This window comes from Chinchilla lanigera, unplaced genomic scaffold, assembly GCF_000276665.1.
Source record: "Chinchilla lanigera isolate Chin_1 unplaced genomic scaffold, ChiLan1.0 scaffold00007, whole genome shotgun sequence".
Lineage (NCBI taxonomy): Eukaryota > Metazoa > Chordata > Mammalia > Rodentia > Chinchillidae > Chinchilla > Chinchilla lanigera.
The window spans coordinates 4,534,746-4,548,794 of NW_004955408.1; the positions used below are offsets into that span (position 1 = coordinate 4,534,746).

At 49.2% G+C, this 14,049-nt stretch overlaps 1 protein-coding gene across 2 annotated transcripts in view; it reads right to left on the reverse strand.

The window, feature by feature from the left end:
• Fstl4 (follistatin-like 4) overlaps positions 1 to 14,049 on the reverse strand; it is a 376,776-nt gene that overhangs the window by 12,824 nt on the left and 349,903 nt on the right. Inside the window, exons 8-12 of one of the 2 annotated variants that reach the window (XM_005376123.2) lie at positions 11,535 to 11,696; positions 11,029 to 11,163; positions 9,795 to 9,821; positions 6,309 to 6,427; positions 4,258 to 4,404 (exon numbers count right to left, since the gene is read on the reverse strand). In XM_005376123.2, the coding sequence (XP_005376180.1) occupies positions 4,258 to 4,404; positions 6,309 to 6,427; positions 9,795 to 9,821; positions 11,029 to 11,163; positions 11,535 to 11,696 (590 nt within the window). The remainder of the gene's footprint in view (positions 1 to 4,257; positions 4,405 to 6,308; positions 6,428 to 9,794; positions 9,822 to 11,028; positions 11,164 to 11,534; positions 11,697 to 14,049) is intronic. The other variant, XM_013508431.1, reaches the window with a different exon arrangement.

Here is a 14,049-nt window from a genome sequence, read left to right on the forward strand (position 1 = left end):
TCCCATAGTTTTAATATTCTGAGGAGCGAAGATCTGGCAGGGGAGAGGTCCTGGTAAAACTAGCAGGCTCTCCTTTGAAAGCCTCACAATGAGGGCAGACAGAGAGGCAGCCCGAGCCTTGTGGAAGCTCTAAGCTGACCCAGTTTCTACTCTCTGCCCGGCAGAAGAAGGGGTAGATACTTTCTGATGGCTGACAGTCATTTAAAGTCTCTACAATTTTTATATATAAAATGTGTGGCTTTAAAAAATGATTAGGCAGGGTAAGAGGCAGATGATATGATGTAAACCAACAGTAAATGGCCAACAGGTGATCTATGAAAAGATAATTAAGAATTTATATATAGACAGAAAATTAAGTTGAAATTTAAAAAGTGAAAAATGAAATACCTGAAATAAGATCTCAATAAATAGGTGTTATTAAATCCATATGAGACACAGCAGAAAACAGGTTGATAGAACATATCCAAAATGAAGCAGAAGGAGAAAGGTCTAATTTTTTTTTTAAAACAGAGTCCAGAAGGAGAGAGAGAGAGAGAGAGAGAGAGAGAGAGAGAGAGAGAGAGACAGAGGAGGGAGGCAGCAGAATACTTGGAGAATTGCTGAGATTTCCTGATGATAAATACAAATCCACACATTCAAGAACCTCCGCCAACCCCAAATCGGAATAAACGCAAAGAACACCGTACCCAGGTACTACATAAACTGCTGAGACCAAAGGAAAAAAATCTGAAAAGCAGAGAGGAGAGAGATGCATTACCTTTAGAAGAACATCAGCAAGACTGAAAATTGGCCTATCGTCAAAAACAATGGGAGACGTCGGGCGACATCTTAAAATGCTGAGAGAAAATAGTTGCCAGTCTAGAATTCTTCACGTGGTGGGAATAACTTTCAGAAATGAAGAGAAAATAGATACTTTCAAAGAGACAAAACCTGAGACTCTCGCCAGCAGGCTATTGCTATAAAAAAAAACACTAGGCATTGTGTTAAAAAGTGAAAAATGAAATTAAAAATTTTAATGAAATTTCAAAATGATTAAAAAATGATCCTCTGTACTCTGGCAAAAGAGCACTAGAAGGTAGGTATATGGGTAAATACTAATGATTGCTCACTCAAGTAATATGTCTTGTGGCATTCAGTGAAATACAGAATTAAAATTAGTTATCATAATAATGCAAAAGACACAGCAGGGTTAAAGAAGTTAAAGTGTTCCAGCATTATTGGGGAAATGAAATGACAACTTGTATGTGTTGGTATTGATGCAAGGATGCATGTTACAACCCTCTGGTGTTAATAACAACATAAAAGAGTGAATCTTTAACAAGATAATAGACAGTAAAATAGAATTAAAATGTTGGGGGAATCCGAAGGCAAAAGGAGAAAAAAGCAGTACAAATATGTAGGTCCAGTAAAAAGACAGTAGGTACAACTCAACTATATAATTAAGCACATAAAGTATAAATGGATGAAATACTTCAAGTATAAGACTGAGATTCTTTAACTAGAGAAAACCCCAAGTCTACCATGTATTGCTTTATGAGTGAATACCTTAACTGTAAGGACATCGAAAGGCTGAAAGTACAAGGATGGAAAAATTATGATACAAGAATGCTAATCAGAATACATCTGATTTAGCTCTACTAATATTAGGCAAAAACAGACTTTCAAGTAAACAGTATTAGCAGAGATACACATTTTCCTAAGAATAAGAGTCTTCCTAGCAAAAGATACTATAACTTCAGAGAAAAAAACGGGCAGAACTCTGAGAAATAGATAAATGTCCCATCACAGTGGAAAATTTTAACACACTTCTCAGCGGCTGATAGACTAAGAAGACAGAAAATCACTAAGGCTAGGAGACCTGAACAGTACAATGAATCAAAGTGACATAACCGACATACGTAGAATACCACACCTAGCCATCAGAATACACATGGAACATTTACCAGTATCGATCATAAGCTCAGTTATAAAAACAAGCTTCAATAAACTCCAGAGGACTGAAATTATTCAAAGCGTGTTCTGTGGTGGGGAGAATCGATTACACAAAGATAGGCAGAAAACCTTCTGTGGTATTTGCCAAGAGAAACCACAACCTGGCTGATATCCAACCTTTGCGCACAATGAGCTTGCGCCCGGCAGCGGAGCGCTGGTGGCAGCTCTGTGCATGGCTCTCAGGGGCCCTGCTGCCCCCAGCAGCCCGATCCCGTGCTCTTGGTACACTCAATCCCACATTTAACTTTTGCCTCTTTCCTCAAACCTTCCTCCTTAGTGGCAGTTTTCCTTGTTTCACTGAGAAAATAAAAGCAACGAGATGAAAGTTCATCTAAGTACCACCCACCATGTCCCCTTGCATGGAAGACTTTGCACTTCCTGCTGTCTTGGTGGAAGAGCGCTCTTTCAGGAAAGGCTAGCAGCTCACGGGCTCTGACTCCAGCTCATGGGTCCGCTGACTCCTGCCTACTTCAGCAATGCGGGGTGTGTGTGTGTGTGTGTGTGTGTGTGTGTGTGTGTGTGTGTGTGTGGAGACGGACGGGATGTATATTTCCAGCCATGGACACACACGGTGATGTTACCTACTCTAAAAAAGTCCCCTTGGCACTGGCTTTCAGTGACTGCCTCGTTCATCTACTTCATTTCCCTGCGCAACAAAACGGCTCCATAGCAGTTCTAACCCAGGTCCCCTCCAGCGCACCTATGTTCACCACTGTCGTCCTTTCTGCGGTGCCAAGCCCAGTGGCCAGTTCTCAGTCTTCGTGTCCTGCAAATGCTCTCCAGCAGCGTTTGACACCACTAACCGCTAGCTCACCTTTGACGCGCTCTCACTCTGAGCAGCTCTCCTGATTTTCTTGCTGCCTTTCCGGTCACTCCTTCTTGGACGTCTTTGTTGGCGTGCTCCCTCCTTCCTGATCATTAAATGTAGGAGTGACCCAGGCCCCCTACCTTGGTCCCTTCTCCACCACCCTGGGGGATTCTGTCCGATGTCACCCAATTGACGCCTTTGGCTTAGACCTCTCTTTAGACTTCAGACCCATTTGTCCTTCTGCTTTCTTGATGTCTTTGTTTATTTATCTAATAACATTTCAAACGAATTTCTCCCCAGTCTGATCTCTGCTTTGCCCCCTGCCCGCCCAACGTCTCTTTTACCATAGCGTATTCGTTCCATGTGGTCGCAGTGACAAATTACCATTGATTTGGGGGCTCAAAGCAACACAGATCTATTCTCTTACACTTCTGCGGACCAGACAGTCAAAATCGATTTCACTGGGATAAAAGCAGTGTGTCAGCAGCGCCATGCTCCTTCCCGCAGCTCCAAGGGAGAACCTGCTTGCCTTTTCCGGCCTCTGTGGCTGCATCCCTTGTCTGACGCCCGCTTCCTCTGCCGTCAGCGCCAGCAGTGCACCATCTTGCTTCAAGCTCACGTTGACCCCTTTATTCTGGGGCACAAGTTTCTTTCTGCTCCCTCTGATCAGCATGCTCGTGACTGCGCTTAAGACCCACCCAGATAATCCAGGTTAATTTCCTGGTGTGAAAATCCTTCATCACATCGACGAAGCCCCTTATGCTCTCTCAATGGATGTTCATAGCTTCCAGGGACTAGGGTGCGGATCTTGGGGTCCATTATTCAGCCTGCTACACACTGTAGATGGCACCATCATCCTATGCTCAAGCTGACAAGCAAGCAAACACCTCGATACTCTCTCAAACTTACACTCCTGCATCAGAAAATCTTCTAGGCTCTGTTTAAAAGCCATCTAGAGTCTGGTCACTTCTCACCACCTCTGCTGCTGCCATGCTGTCTTGTCTGGCTTTAGTCCCCACTCCCTGCGTCCTCTCGCCAACAGGAAATGTAGGTCGGGGCACGTCCCTCTCCCATGAGCTTGCCTTGCTCCCCCTGGCCTCATTACCGCACACCGCTCTCCGTCTGTCCTGCTGGTCACGGCTTTCAGATCTAGCACTCCGTTCACCTCCAGAGCGCGGCCCAACTTCAAGTGGTCTTACGGTTCCTCTGTTACATTTCATCTGTTTTTTCACAGTCCTCTCACTTACAGTTCCTGGAAGTTTGGATTAGGTTCTGGCTCCTGATGAGAATCTAAGGCCTGGGGCCTGCTATGGTCGTTCATGGCTACTTCTAAGTGCTAGAACAGTGCTCGATGCAGAGTGCCCAATACACACCCGGTGAGGAAGTGCACGTGATGCTGCCCCTGCCAGCGGTGCCCCAGCATTTGGAGTCTTTCTCCCTCCTTTCAAAATGCGTACCTGTAGGACTTTCTGGGCTTGAACATCGACCACAAGGATTCTGCTCAGCACCGGCTGGGCCACGTAGATGTACCGGTTCCTCACGTTGACTGCAGACGCCCACTGGCACTGCTGGGTGGAATCTCCTTCTCGGGGACAGATTTCTTTCTGTAAAGAGAGACAGGCCATGGGCATTCTTCCTTCCCCTCCCCTGACCTTCCTCGGTCCCCCCTTCCCACTTCCTTGGGATTGACGGAATATTGCTCACAAACCTTTCCATGCACCCATTTCTTCTTCCACCTCAATGGGACAGTTCTGTCACCCCCTCGGTCCCCTCTCAGTCAGCAGTTTCAGTATTCTGTCTGGTTCCCTCTTCCTGCCTCCGTCACTGGCTCAGACTCCTTCTCCACTTCCTCATTTCCCCTCCGGCTTTAGTCCTTATCCACAAAGCTGACACTGTGCTCACAAGGTCCACACGGACTCCTTAGCTGTTAAGTAATACAGGAGCCAGCACTGTACCCGCACTTGAGCCGTCGTCTGGAGGTGCTGGCCATCGCTTGCTTCCCTTCCCTCCATCCACCCGCACTGGCTGAGCCTTCTCTGCTCTGTTTGCAGATCTCTCTGTCGGAGTCCTAGGCTTCCCTCCTAGATTTCTTTTCTTTTCTAAACCTCCCCCTCCACTGATCTCATCGAAGCCCATGGCTTGAAATACAGTTCACATGCCCACAGAAAACTATCCCATCCACCTTGTCCTTAATGTGGATTTCAAATTTGAGTGTCCAAAACCAGCTCTCACAGCTACCTCCCAGTTCTGCTCTTTCTACTCAAAAACTGAAAGCTCTCTTGTCTTACTTTCCTAGACCAAAAACTTTGAGCTGATCCTTGAGTCTTCTCCCCCTGCCTTCATTTTCCAGCTAAGACATCCCAAATCCTTTCAGCCTTACCTTAAAAATAGATGCAGTGATTACACTCTTTCTCAAGTCTGTCCGGCACCCTGGCTGCCGCCACACATCTGCCATGGTCTCCAGACTCTGCTCCTTGGACCTAGCCCAGCCTTCCCCAACCCAGTCTCCACGCCATGACCGCAGTGGTTATTGGGAAATGTAAGCCCAATCACGTGACTCCTCGACTTCTCCCACCCTAAAAACAAACCCCCAGTGTTTCCTGAGACCCACAGGGCCATCACATTTTGGTCCCTGCTGTCCTCTCCCTCACGCACCTCACTCCCTGCACACGGGCACTCTTGCTGTGCTTAGATCCTGCCGCCCTCCCACACCGGGCCTCGCAGTGGCTGTTCTCTTTGCCAGGAATGCTCTTCTCCACACGTCTATCTAGTGTATTGTCTTGTTTCTCTCAGTTCTCTGCTTCGATGTCACTTTTTTGAGAGGCCTTCTCTGACCTCAGCTAGTTCAGCAACTCTAGCATGCCTTACGCCCTTAATTCTGCTGTGGTTCTCATTTGACACTTGATTTTATACATTTAATTGTCTACTTACGCAGAATCTGTCTTCTTCCACCAGACTGTAGGTCCTATTTTCAAGGAGCCTAGAGTATCCCATGAAACCGGGCGGAAAATAGAAAGAGGCCTGGTATCGAAGGCTCAGCCCTGGAAGACTTCTTGCCGGCTGGATCTTGAGCAAGGAAGGACTTTTTCTGGATTTACCTCTAGCAATCCTTTCTTCTGCCTCTGTTCCCTCCCTTGTCACTTTCTACTTGGCCTGAGTCTCATTTGTGTGAGCTCATGCTCTCTCCCTAGTCCCCTGGGAGCCACTGAGCGAATGCCTGCCTGGCAGCTGTCTGTTCACATCTCTCCATCCTGTGGCTCTCAGCTTCGGGAGGCCGGAAACCTACGTGTGTCTCTGGGCCTCACCTGGGCTTGGTGCACAGCAGAGGCTGCTGGCTGGAGAAAGGAGAGGTAGAACGCTCAGCCTCCTCTTCCCTCAGCCTCAGAACAACTGGGAACCGCAGCACGCACAGCTAGTGGAAATTAAGATGCACAGGGCACACATAGGGATGACTTTTTGGATTTTTCTGCCTGTGATGTAGAAGCTACCCCGGCCCTAGAAGACTCACGTAGCTCATGAAAATCTTCTCTGTGGGTTTGAGGTGCCTCTGGATCTCGCAGTCCACAGGATGGACGACGACAATGCCATCGTCGGAGAAGACGTAGAACATGTTTCCCACACTGAGGCCTGGGCGGGGGGCAAACACAGCATGGTCGGGCCTCTGTAAGAGCCGGCCTCCAGGCAGGTCACATGCAACACGGAGCACACAAGACGCAGGCAGTTTGGGTGCAGCAGGCGCAGGCACAAAATGCAATTCCTGGCAACAGTGGGCTGGGGTGAGCAGCCAGCTGGAGACACCCTGCTTGATGGTGACGGAGTGTGGGGAGAAAGGGCTCCTAAGGCTGAGAACCACGAAGCCCAGCTCTGCGGTACCTAAGCTGCCCTAAACACACACAGCTGCCCCATCTAGGATTGGCCGCCGGCGTAAGTTTACGAATAACCACGGCCTTGCCTTTGACGTTCATTTGATCTTTCCTTCTGAAACGGAAAACATCCCTCGGGTGGTTGGTGCAGATTAGTCAAAGCAGACTGGTTCAGATGGTGCCAAAAAGTAAAGGCTTTTGTTTTTTAAGCCTTTATAGAGAGTGTTGCTCCTTGCAGTGGGGGCCCGAGGAGGTGTTGGATGGTACTCCTCAGTCCACACTCGGTCCTGGCCTGTCTCCCGCTCCTGCCAGACAGCGCGTCCCAGTGCTGCCCCGCTCTGGGGCTGCCTGAGTTGCAGGGCGGCACACACTCGGCTTTGCCTACCCGTCTGCCCTGGTGTAGGGCTGTGGATGTCTGCGGAGAACATCCTTGGGCCTTGGAGAAGGGCCCCCGGGGGGCTGATAGATCCACTGATTACTTTCAAGGTAAAGAGAAAGAGGACCAAGGACGGGAAGGGCTTGGCTGGGGCTCCTGGCCTCTGTGCCAGAGCTGGGGTCAGACCCTGCGTGCTGCCTCTACCTCAGCCCATCACGGTCTCTCCATAGGGCAGACACGGCACAGAGAGATGTAGGATCGAGTCCCCCCACCCCTCTTTCTCTCTTTCCTGCCCCACTTCTCTTCCTCCTTTCTCCTCCTCTCGTTCCATTTCTTTAATTGGTGGAAAATCAGGATTTATAGAAATTCTAAGAAAAATATGTAAGAATTCTTTTCTAGCATGCTGAGAAAGCTGGTGTGGTGGCTTCATGGACTGTCTAGGTAAGTTTCCAGTGAGTTAGAAAGCAATAAAACTGGAAAATAGGAAGCCACCATCTCGCTTCCTTCCAAAGACTGCAGGCAGTGGTCTTGAGGCTGAGACCACTTAGGCCCTTGGTGACTGGCTGGTTCCAGTGTGCATGGCGGGGCCCTTGGTGTGGCTGGGGGTCCCTGGCAGTAAGGTGACCTTAACTGCTATGACCACCTGTGCTGTGAGGGACTCTGGGTGGGATGGCTCCTGCCACACTGTGTAGCTGGACCCAGCCCTGCAGCAGCTGCTTCAGCCAAGGAGTGCCTCGCCCAGCTCCTGATGGGCAGTCCTGGGTGTCCCTCAGGAGCCACATGAGGCTGGCAGTGCACAGATGCCTTGTCTCCGCCCCATGGCCTCTCCACCTCTCGAGCCAGAATTCCAGCGCACCTGTGCTCTGACCCACTCAGCAAATGGTTTCCACTAACACCCAGGGGCTGGAGCTCCGGTCCCTGCCACACCACAGACCCAAGGAACAGCCTCCCTGGGCTTGTGGGAAAATCTGTAGCGATAAGAACCAATTTAAGATGGAACTCTTGAGTGCAGGAGGGTTTGCAGCAGTAGCTACATTTCCAGTGGAGCCCAGTGCCTGCGCACGGCACTGGAATATGAGGCTCCACAGATGCACTTCCACGCATAACTGACTTCTCAGGTGACCCAGGCTCACGACCCAGCCCCCAGAAGCGTCTGATGAATTTAGCTTCTGCTAAAGGGGTCTGAAGGAGCCTTTGGCTTTGGTTTTGCTTTTGTCTGCTTTCACCATCTCCCTTCTCGTACTGAGAGGTGAGTGTGCCATGAGGCCTGTGGCCCGTCCTTTCGGCTTCTGAATTCCCTATCTCCGCTTCTGGAGCCCTAGCAGGGGAGAGAGCACATGCATCCAGACACCCGGGCCTGACGGAAGTTGCCCGCTGTGGCACTGTTTTTAGAGCTAACCCTGTGCCCTGAGGTAGCTGTGGGTCTGACATGGGCGTTTGGGTTTCTACAGCTCATTTCACACCTCCCAGGGCCTCCTGCATCCTTTCTACCTCTTTCCTTTTGAAACCTGAGGTCCTCTGCAGCAACTGACTTAGCAGGACACCGCCCCGAGCACATGGTGCGCGAGCAGTGGGCACTGTGCCTAGCTGTGAGGCTCAGAGGGCTGGGAGAAACAAGGTGCAGGTTGTACGGCTGCTGTGACAGCAATTCCTCATGCTCCGGCTTCTGCCTCTGTTTTCCTGCAGCCTACAACTTTGGTGCTTGACATTCAGGAAACGGTCTTGAGGCTGTGTCTGCAGAACACGCTAGACGGTGGGGAACACTGTGAAGTTCTTTTGGAGGAACGAGAGGAAACACGTTGGGTCTTCCAGAGGGAGCTATCGTGCTTCCCCTCTCAGGATGGGGTGCATCCCTGCCTCTCACTCCGCTTCTGCCCACCCAGCTGGAGGACAAGTCACCCAAGGCCATTTGGACTCAGATCTGGTTCCGAGGTCGCGGGATGAGGACGGGGACTTGCGCATGCGCACACACAAGCAGCGACCCAGGACTTGGTCCCAGCTCCCGTGTCTTCGAGCTGTTCTTGAACCACATGAAATTGTCAATATCAGACCATTTTTGATAAACAAAAATGGCATTTACATATGGCTCAATCCAATAGCTAAAGATTTGTTTCATAAATAAGATATATGTTTGAAAATCTATACATTGAAAAATACATATTTACAGAAGTCATTGCTTTTCTTTTCTGTAGCATTTTCTCAATTAAAGCATCATTAAGGCATAGCTACTGTCGATACCAGGACGGATATACACCTTTTTTGTGGGGTGGGGGATATCTTTTAAATTCAGTTGTATTCATTTATTTTTAGGAGTGGTAGGGTTTGAATTCAGGACCCCATGCATTCTAGACAAGTGCTGTACCACTAAACTACATCCCAAGCCCTTTGGTCTTTTAAAAACAATATAAGATAACAAAGCATGAAACTCAGCATGAATATCAGCTGCTGGGAAAGCAGAAGGCCCAGATCTGATCGCAAGGTTTTGCCAAGTGGTCTGTTTCAGCCAAGGTTATGAGCAGCTTTCGATGGAAACTTTCCATTTTCAAATATACTAACTAGTTTTTAATTTGCTTCGGTGTGTATACCGTTTGAGTGTGACGCTGACCTCCCCTCACCCATTGGATTTGGCCCATGGGCCCTACTGGTGCACTGCTCAGTGTCCCAAAGCTGACAGCAGCTCACAGAGACGTGGACCCTCACGGAACCACAGATACACACGGTCACAGGCGCGACACAGAACAGTCAGGTGCGGTACCTTCCTCTCTCCAAAGAATGTTCGCCACTGCACAGCAGGGAGGAGAGCAGGGACATGATTGCCAGAAGGAAAAAAGAAAGCGAGGTCAAACCTTGACTGTCGTGATTCATTCCGCGGAGGAACACACTGGTACTCGGCCTGTCGCTTACAGAGTTTGCACCATTCGTTAGCCCTAGCTAGAGTATCGGCCCAGCAGCTGTGGACGTGAGGGCATGCTTCCGGGTCTTGGGGCCCTTTTGATTCCCACATGAACCTTTGAAATTAGGCCCCAGGATCACAGCAGCTAATGAGATTCCCGTATTTTGTGAATGCTAAGGAGTAAAAATCGTTTCTCCCAGATTTCCTGAGTTATTGCCAGGGGAACTGATTTCTTCTAGGGTTCTCCTAGGAAGAACATGTGAAATCCTTCTGCTTATCTTCTTTGATTACAAAGGCTTAGCTTGGAGTCTCTGAGCGAGGGCAAGAGACTGGGATCAGCATCCATGTCCATGAATTCTTACTGCAGGCCTATGGCGTAGGGTGAGGGGGACAGTGACTAAAGGGATAGCATGCCTCGCACACCATTTGGTTGACAATCCCTGGAATAAGGGCCCCCATGCTCCCAATGGTGCACGTGTCCAATACTCCCTCATTATCTGTGGGGGTCACGTTCTGAGGATGCCAGAAACTGGACAGTACTGAACCCTAGATAGTCTATTTTTCTCCAATATGTATGTGCCTACAATAGTCTATAAATTAGGCACAGTAAGAGTTTAACTGCAACTAATAGTAAAACATGACAATTATAACCATATACTGCCATGAAATTATTAAGACTTATGAAATTTTCTATTTCTGGAATTTTCAATGTAATATATTCAGACCAAACTGCAGATGAAGGTGGATACCCCATGCACGAGCTAGTCTGTGGCTCACTATGGATACAGCACCTTGTGGGTGGATGGTATGAGAACTTTTGCGACCAAGAGGCGGAGGTTCTGGTCACACAGCAATAGGAGGCAGAAGCGGGGCGGGGACACTGGAGCCCCCTTGTGGTTGTGGGTGCTGTTTGCCATCCGGAGACTTCTGTGTGTCTCCAGAGCTGACCAGGGGTTTTATGCACAGAGACTGTGAGTTTACTACAGTCTTCAGGGGCTCATGGTTGGAGGCTGTGGCCCCACCCATTCTGTGCCCTTTTGCCACCTGACACCCCCAACCAGCTCGGCCAGGAGCTTCAAGGCAGCGGTGAACTCACGGGTCTTCCTGGCTGAGTCCTCAATGAAGAGTGAGGAGATGTCTTCGTCCACACCTACTTCGTTCTTGGCAATGCAGGTGTATGCGCCTGTGTCTTCATACCGAACGCTGCCGATGTGGAGCTCGCTGCCGTTGGCTGCAGAAAGGACAGTGCTGGGGTGGCCAGTCATAGCCCTGGGCAGGGCAGGCAGGGCAGAGCAGGGTAGGGGCAGGGGCAGGGGCAGGGGCAGGGGCAGGGGCAGCCAGTGTCCTTGATAATGTGCCCAAGAAAGAAGGGCACAGCTGAAGTGACCCAAGGGTGACCTGGAAACTGATTGACAGTTTCTCACTACGGCTCCTAGGATATCCCCAAGAACGACGGAAGCCTAGGTATTGGGGAAATCTGAGGGACACATCCGTTGCCTCCTAACACGTTGGACACAGAAAAGAAGCCTGTCTCTGTTTCCACCCATGAGGGTCAGCTTGGGCTGGATGGGAATAGCCCATAGACACGTGGGGAGTTCTTACCCAAAAGGGACAGCTGTTTGGACATCTGGGCTGAGACATCCATGCCGTTTTTCAGCCAAGTGATTCTGGGCGTGGGAATGCCCTCCGCGTGGCATCTCAGGCTGGCCGCCACCCCGGGCTCCTGGGCCTGAGTTTCCGGATAGACGCGGATGACCGGGGGCACTGTGGGTGAGAAGCAGCACAGGTTAGAGACGGCCCGCGTCTGCCTTGTGCTCGTGGCCCGACCCTGATGCTGTTCCAGAGACTGAGCCCAGGAGGTGACTCAGGACTTCTCTCTTTGCCGGCTCACAATGATCCTCTTTGGCAGCCCAAGGTCTGAGAGAAAGGGCTGTGAAATGGATTGCAGGCAGTAAACACGTCAGGCATTGTACCCTGTAATTCATGGCTTTCATCGTTATTCTAAGTATGATCACAAAGACATCTAAATATTTAATGCCATTCAGCTGCTACATGTAAAGAGCAACAGTCCCTGGAATTTATTTCTGAATGAATAAAACTCAGATATATTATTTCTGTTATCGGAAAGCCATTGGGCGGGGACTTAATTTCTTGTAGGAAATGCTTCGCAAAGCACTTATGGGCACTGACAGGCAGGGTGACTAATTACATCACTGCTCTGGGAAGCTCACTGATTTTTCAGTGGGCCATCTTTATTTCCTCACTTCCCAAGTCCTGGAACCCAGGCGAAAGGCCAGGTGTGCCCTCTTTGGCTGGGGAGGGACTTGGCCCAGGGCTGCAGCAGTTAAGCATGGGGCTGAGGGTGTGGCGCGGCCCACTGGCCAGATCAGCAGGGAGAGGTGGGGCGCTAGGACCTCCCAAGGTGCCCCGGTGCTTCTCTCACAGGCGGGCTGTGGGCAGACACCGGGTGAAGACTGCCTGGAAGACCCTTCTCCCTGCTCTTCGCTCTGGGCCCAGGAAATAAAATCAACAGCATTTTCAGTAGCAGTGAGCGTTTATAGTTATCCATACATTCTACTCTACGTATTTCCAAAAGGGATTTGTGGGAGTTTATGTAAAGATACCTGAGTATTAAACTAAACAAATGAGTGCATCACATATGTTTTGGAGATGGAGAAGGATTCTCCCTAATGTAGACAACTATATTTCCCTAGGAGTATCTGGAAGCTTCTGTTGTTCAATATAAAAAGCATCCCAGTACTTTAGTAACAGAATTTTTTTTGGGGGGGGGTACCAGGAATTGGACTCAGGACCTTGTGCTTGCCAGGCAGGCACCTGTGCCCCTAAGCTATATCCCTAGCCCCATCCCAGTACTTTAGGAAAGAGCATCTTTCTTGGGATCAGAGCATACAGCAAAGTTATGCTTCTATAGGAGAACACAATGCATATTGAGGTAGTAGAATCCCAGCGATCCATGCTTGGATTGGCAGAGGGCAACAGAAACTCCATCGCCCCATAGTGAGAAATGAACTGCAACTCCTATGATCGACTCAGCTTGAGTTTCAAGCCTTTCCTTGGCCAACCTTGGGGGCAAAGTTGGGGGGCAAAGTTGGGTGACAAAGGTGAAATCCAAATGGATAACTGGCAAAGGCCATGATCTCAGCGTCAAATGGCCCATAGCTGTGTCAATAACTTGAGCTCAGAGAGCCCTGTTCCCAGTAGCACAGAGATCTGAGAACAGGGCTGTCGGCTGTCTTCCCAGCTCCCCTTTGTTACATGTCATCGGGATGGAGGGGCAGATGGCGCTGAGCACAAGCCTGCCTGAGGCCTGCGTGGGACAGACGTGCCTCTCCCTTCTCCACCTCCTTGGTTCACAGAGGAGAGAAAGAAATGGCCCTACTGCTCACCTGGGGAGAGAGAGGGATGGGGTTCAAGTTGAGTAGGTGGAATTGTGGCTGGGAAGTTATAATTAAGAGCACCGAGATGGTGCTTGGGGCCCAGAAGCACTGGCTGTTGGGTGACTACTGAAGGAGGAGAACGGCCAGAGCTCTGGAACAGGCGTGGCCAGGACTTGGGCGTCAGTGAGCTTGGGCTCTCGTTAGATCACCTCTGTACAAGCCTGCCTGGAAACCCCACCCTAAACCTGAAGAAAGCAAAGGAATCAATACATAGAAGCGGAAATGGATGAATCAGCTAGAAAGCCAAGAAAGAATAACTGATAAATAAATCTAGAAGCGGGCTGTTTATAAACACCAATAAATTTGTTAAATTATGGTACGTTTAATAAATGAAACAGAGAAAGCATCAAGTGTATTAGAAATGTGAGACTACTATATTCAATTGTGGGTAATAAATGTGAAAATTTTAATGAAACAGATCATTTAAGAGGAAACTTTAAAGTACCAATGTTGAATTAAAGAGGGAGTATTTTTAAAATTTTAAAGCAATGCTAATCCAAAAGGGAATCTCACTAGTTATATAGATTTCCTTTGTATACCAAAGGACTGGATAATTCCCAGAGCATAGACATTCCAAATTCCACCAAGAAGCTAGTATAACCTGAGCACCAAAATCTAACAGAGAGCAAGTGAGCGAGAGAGAGGGACAGGGACAGGGA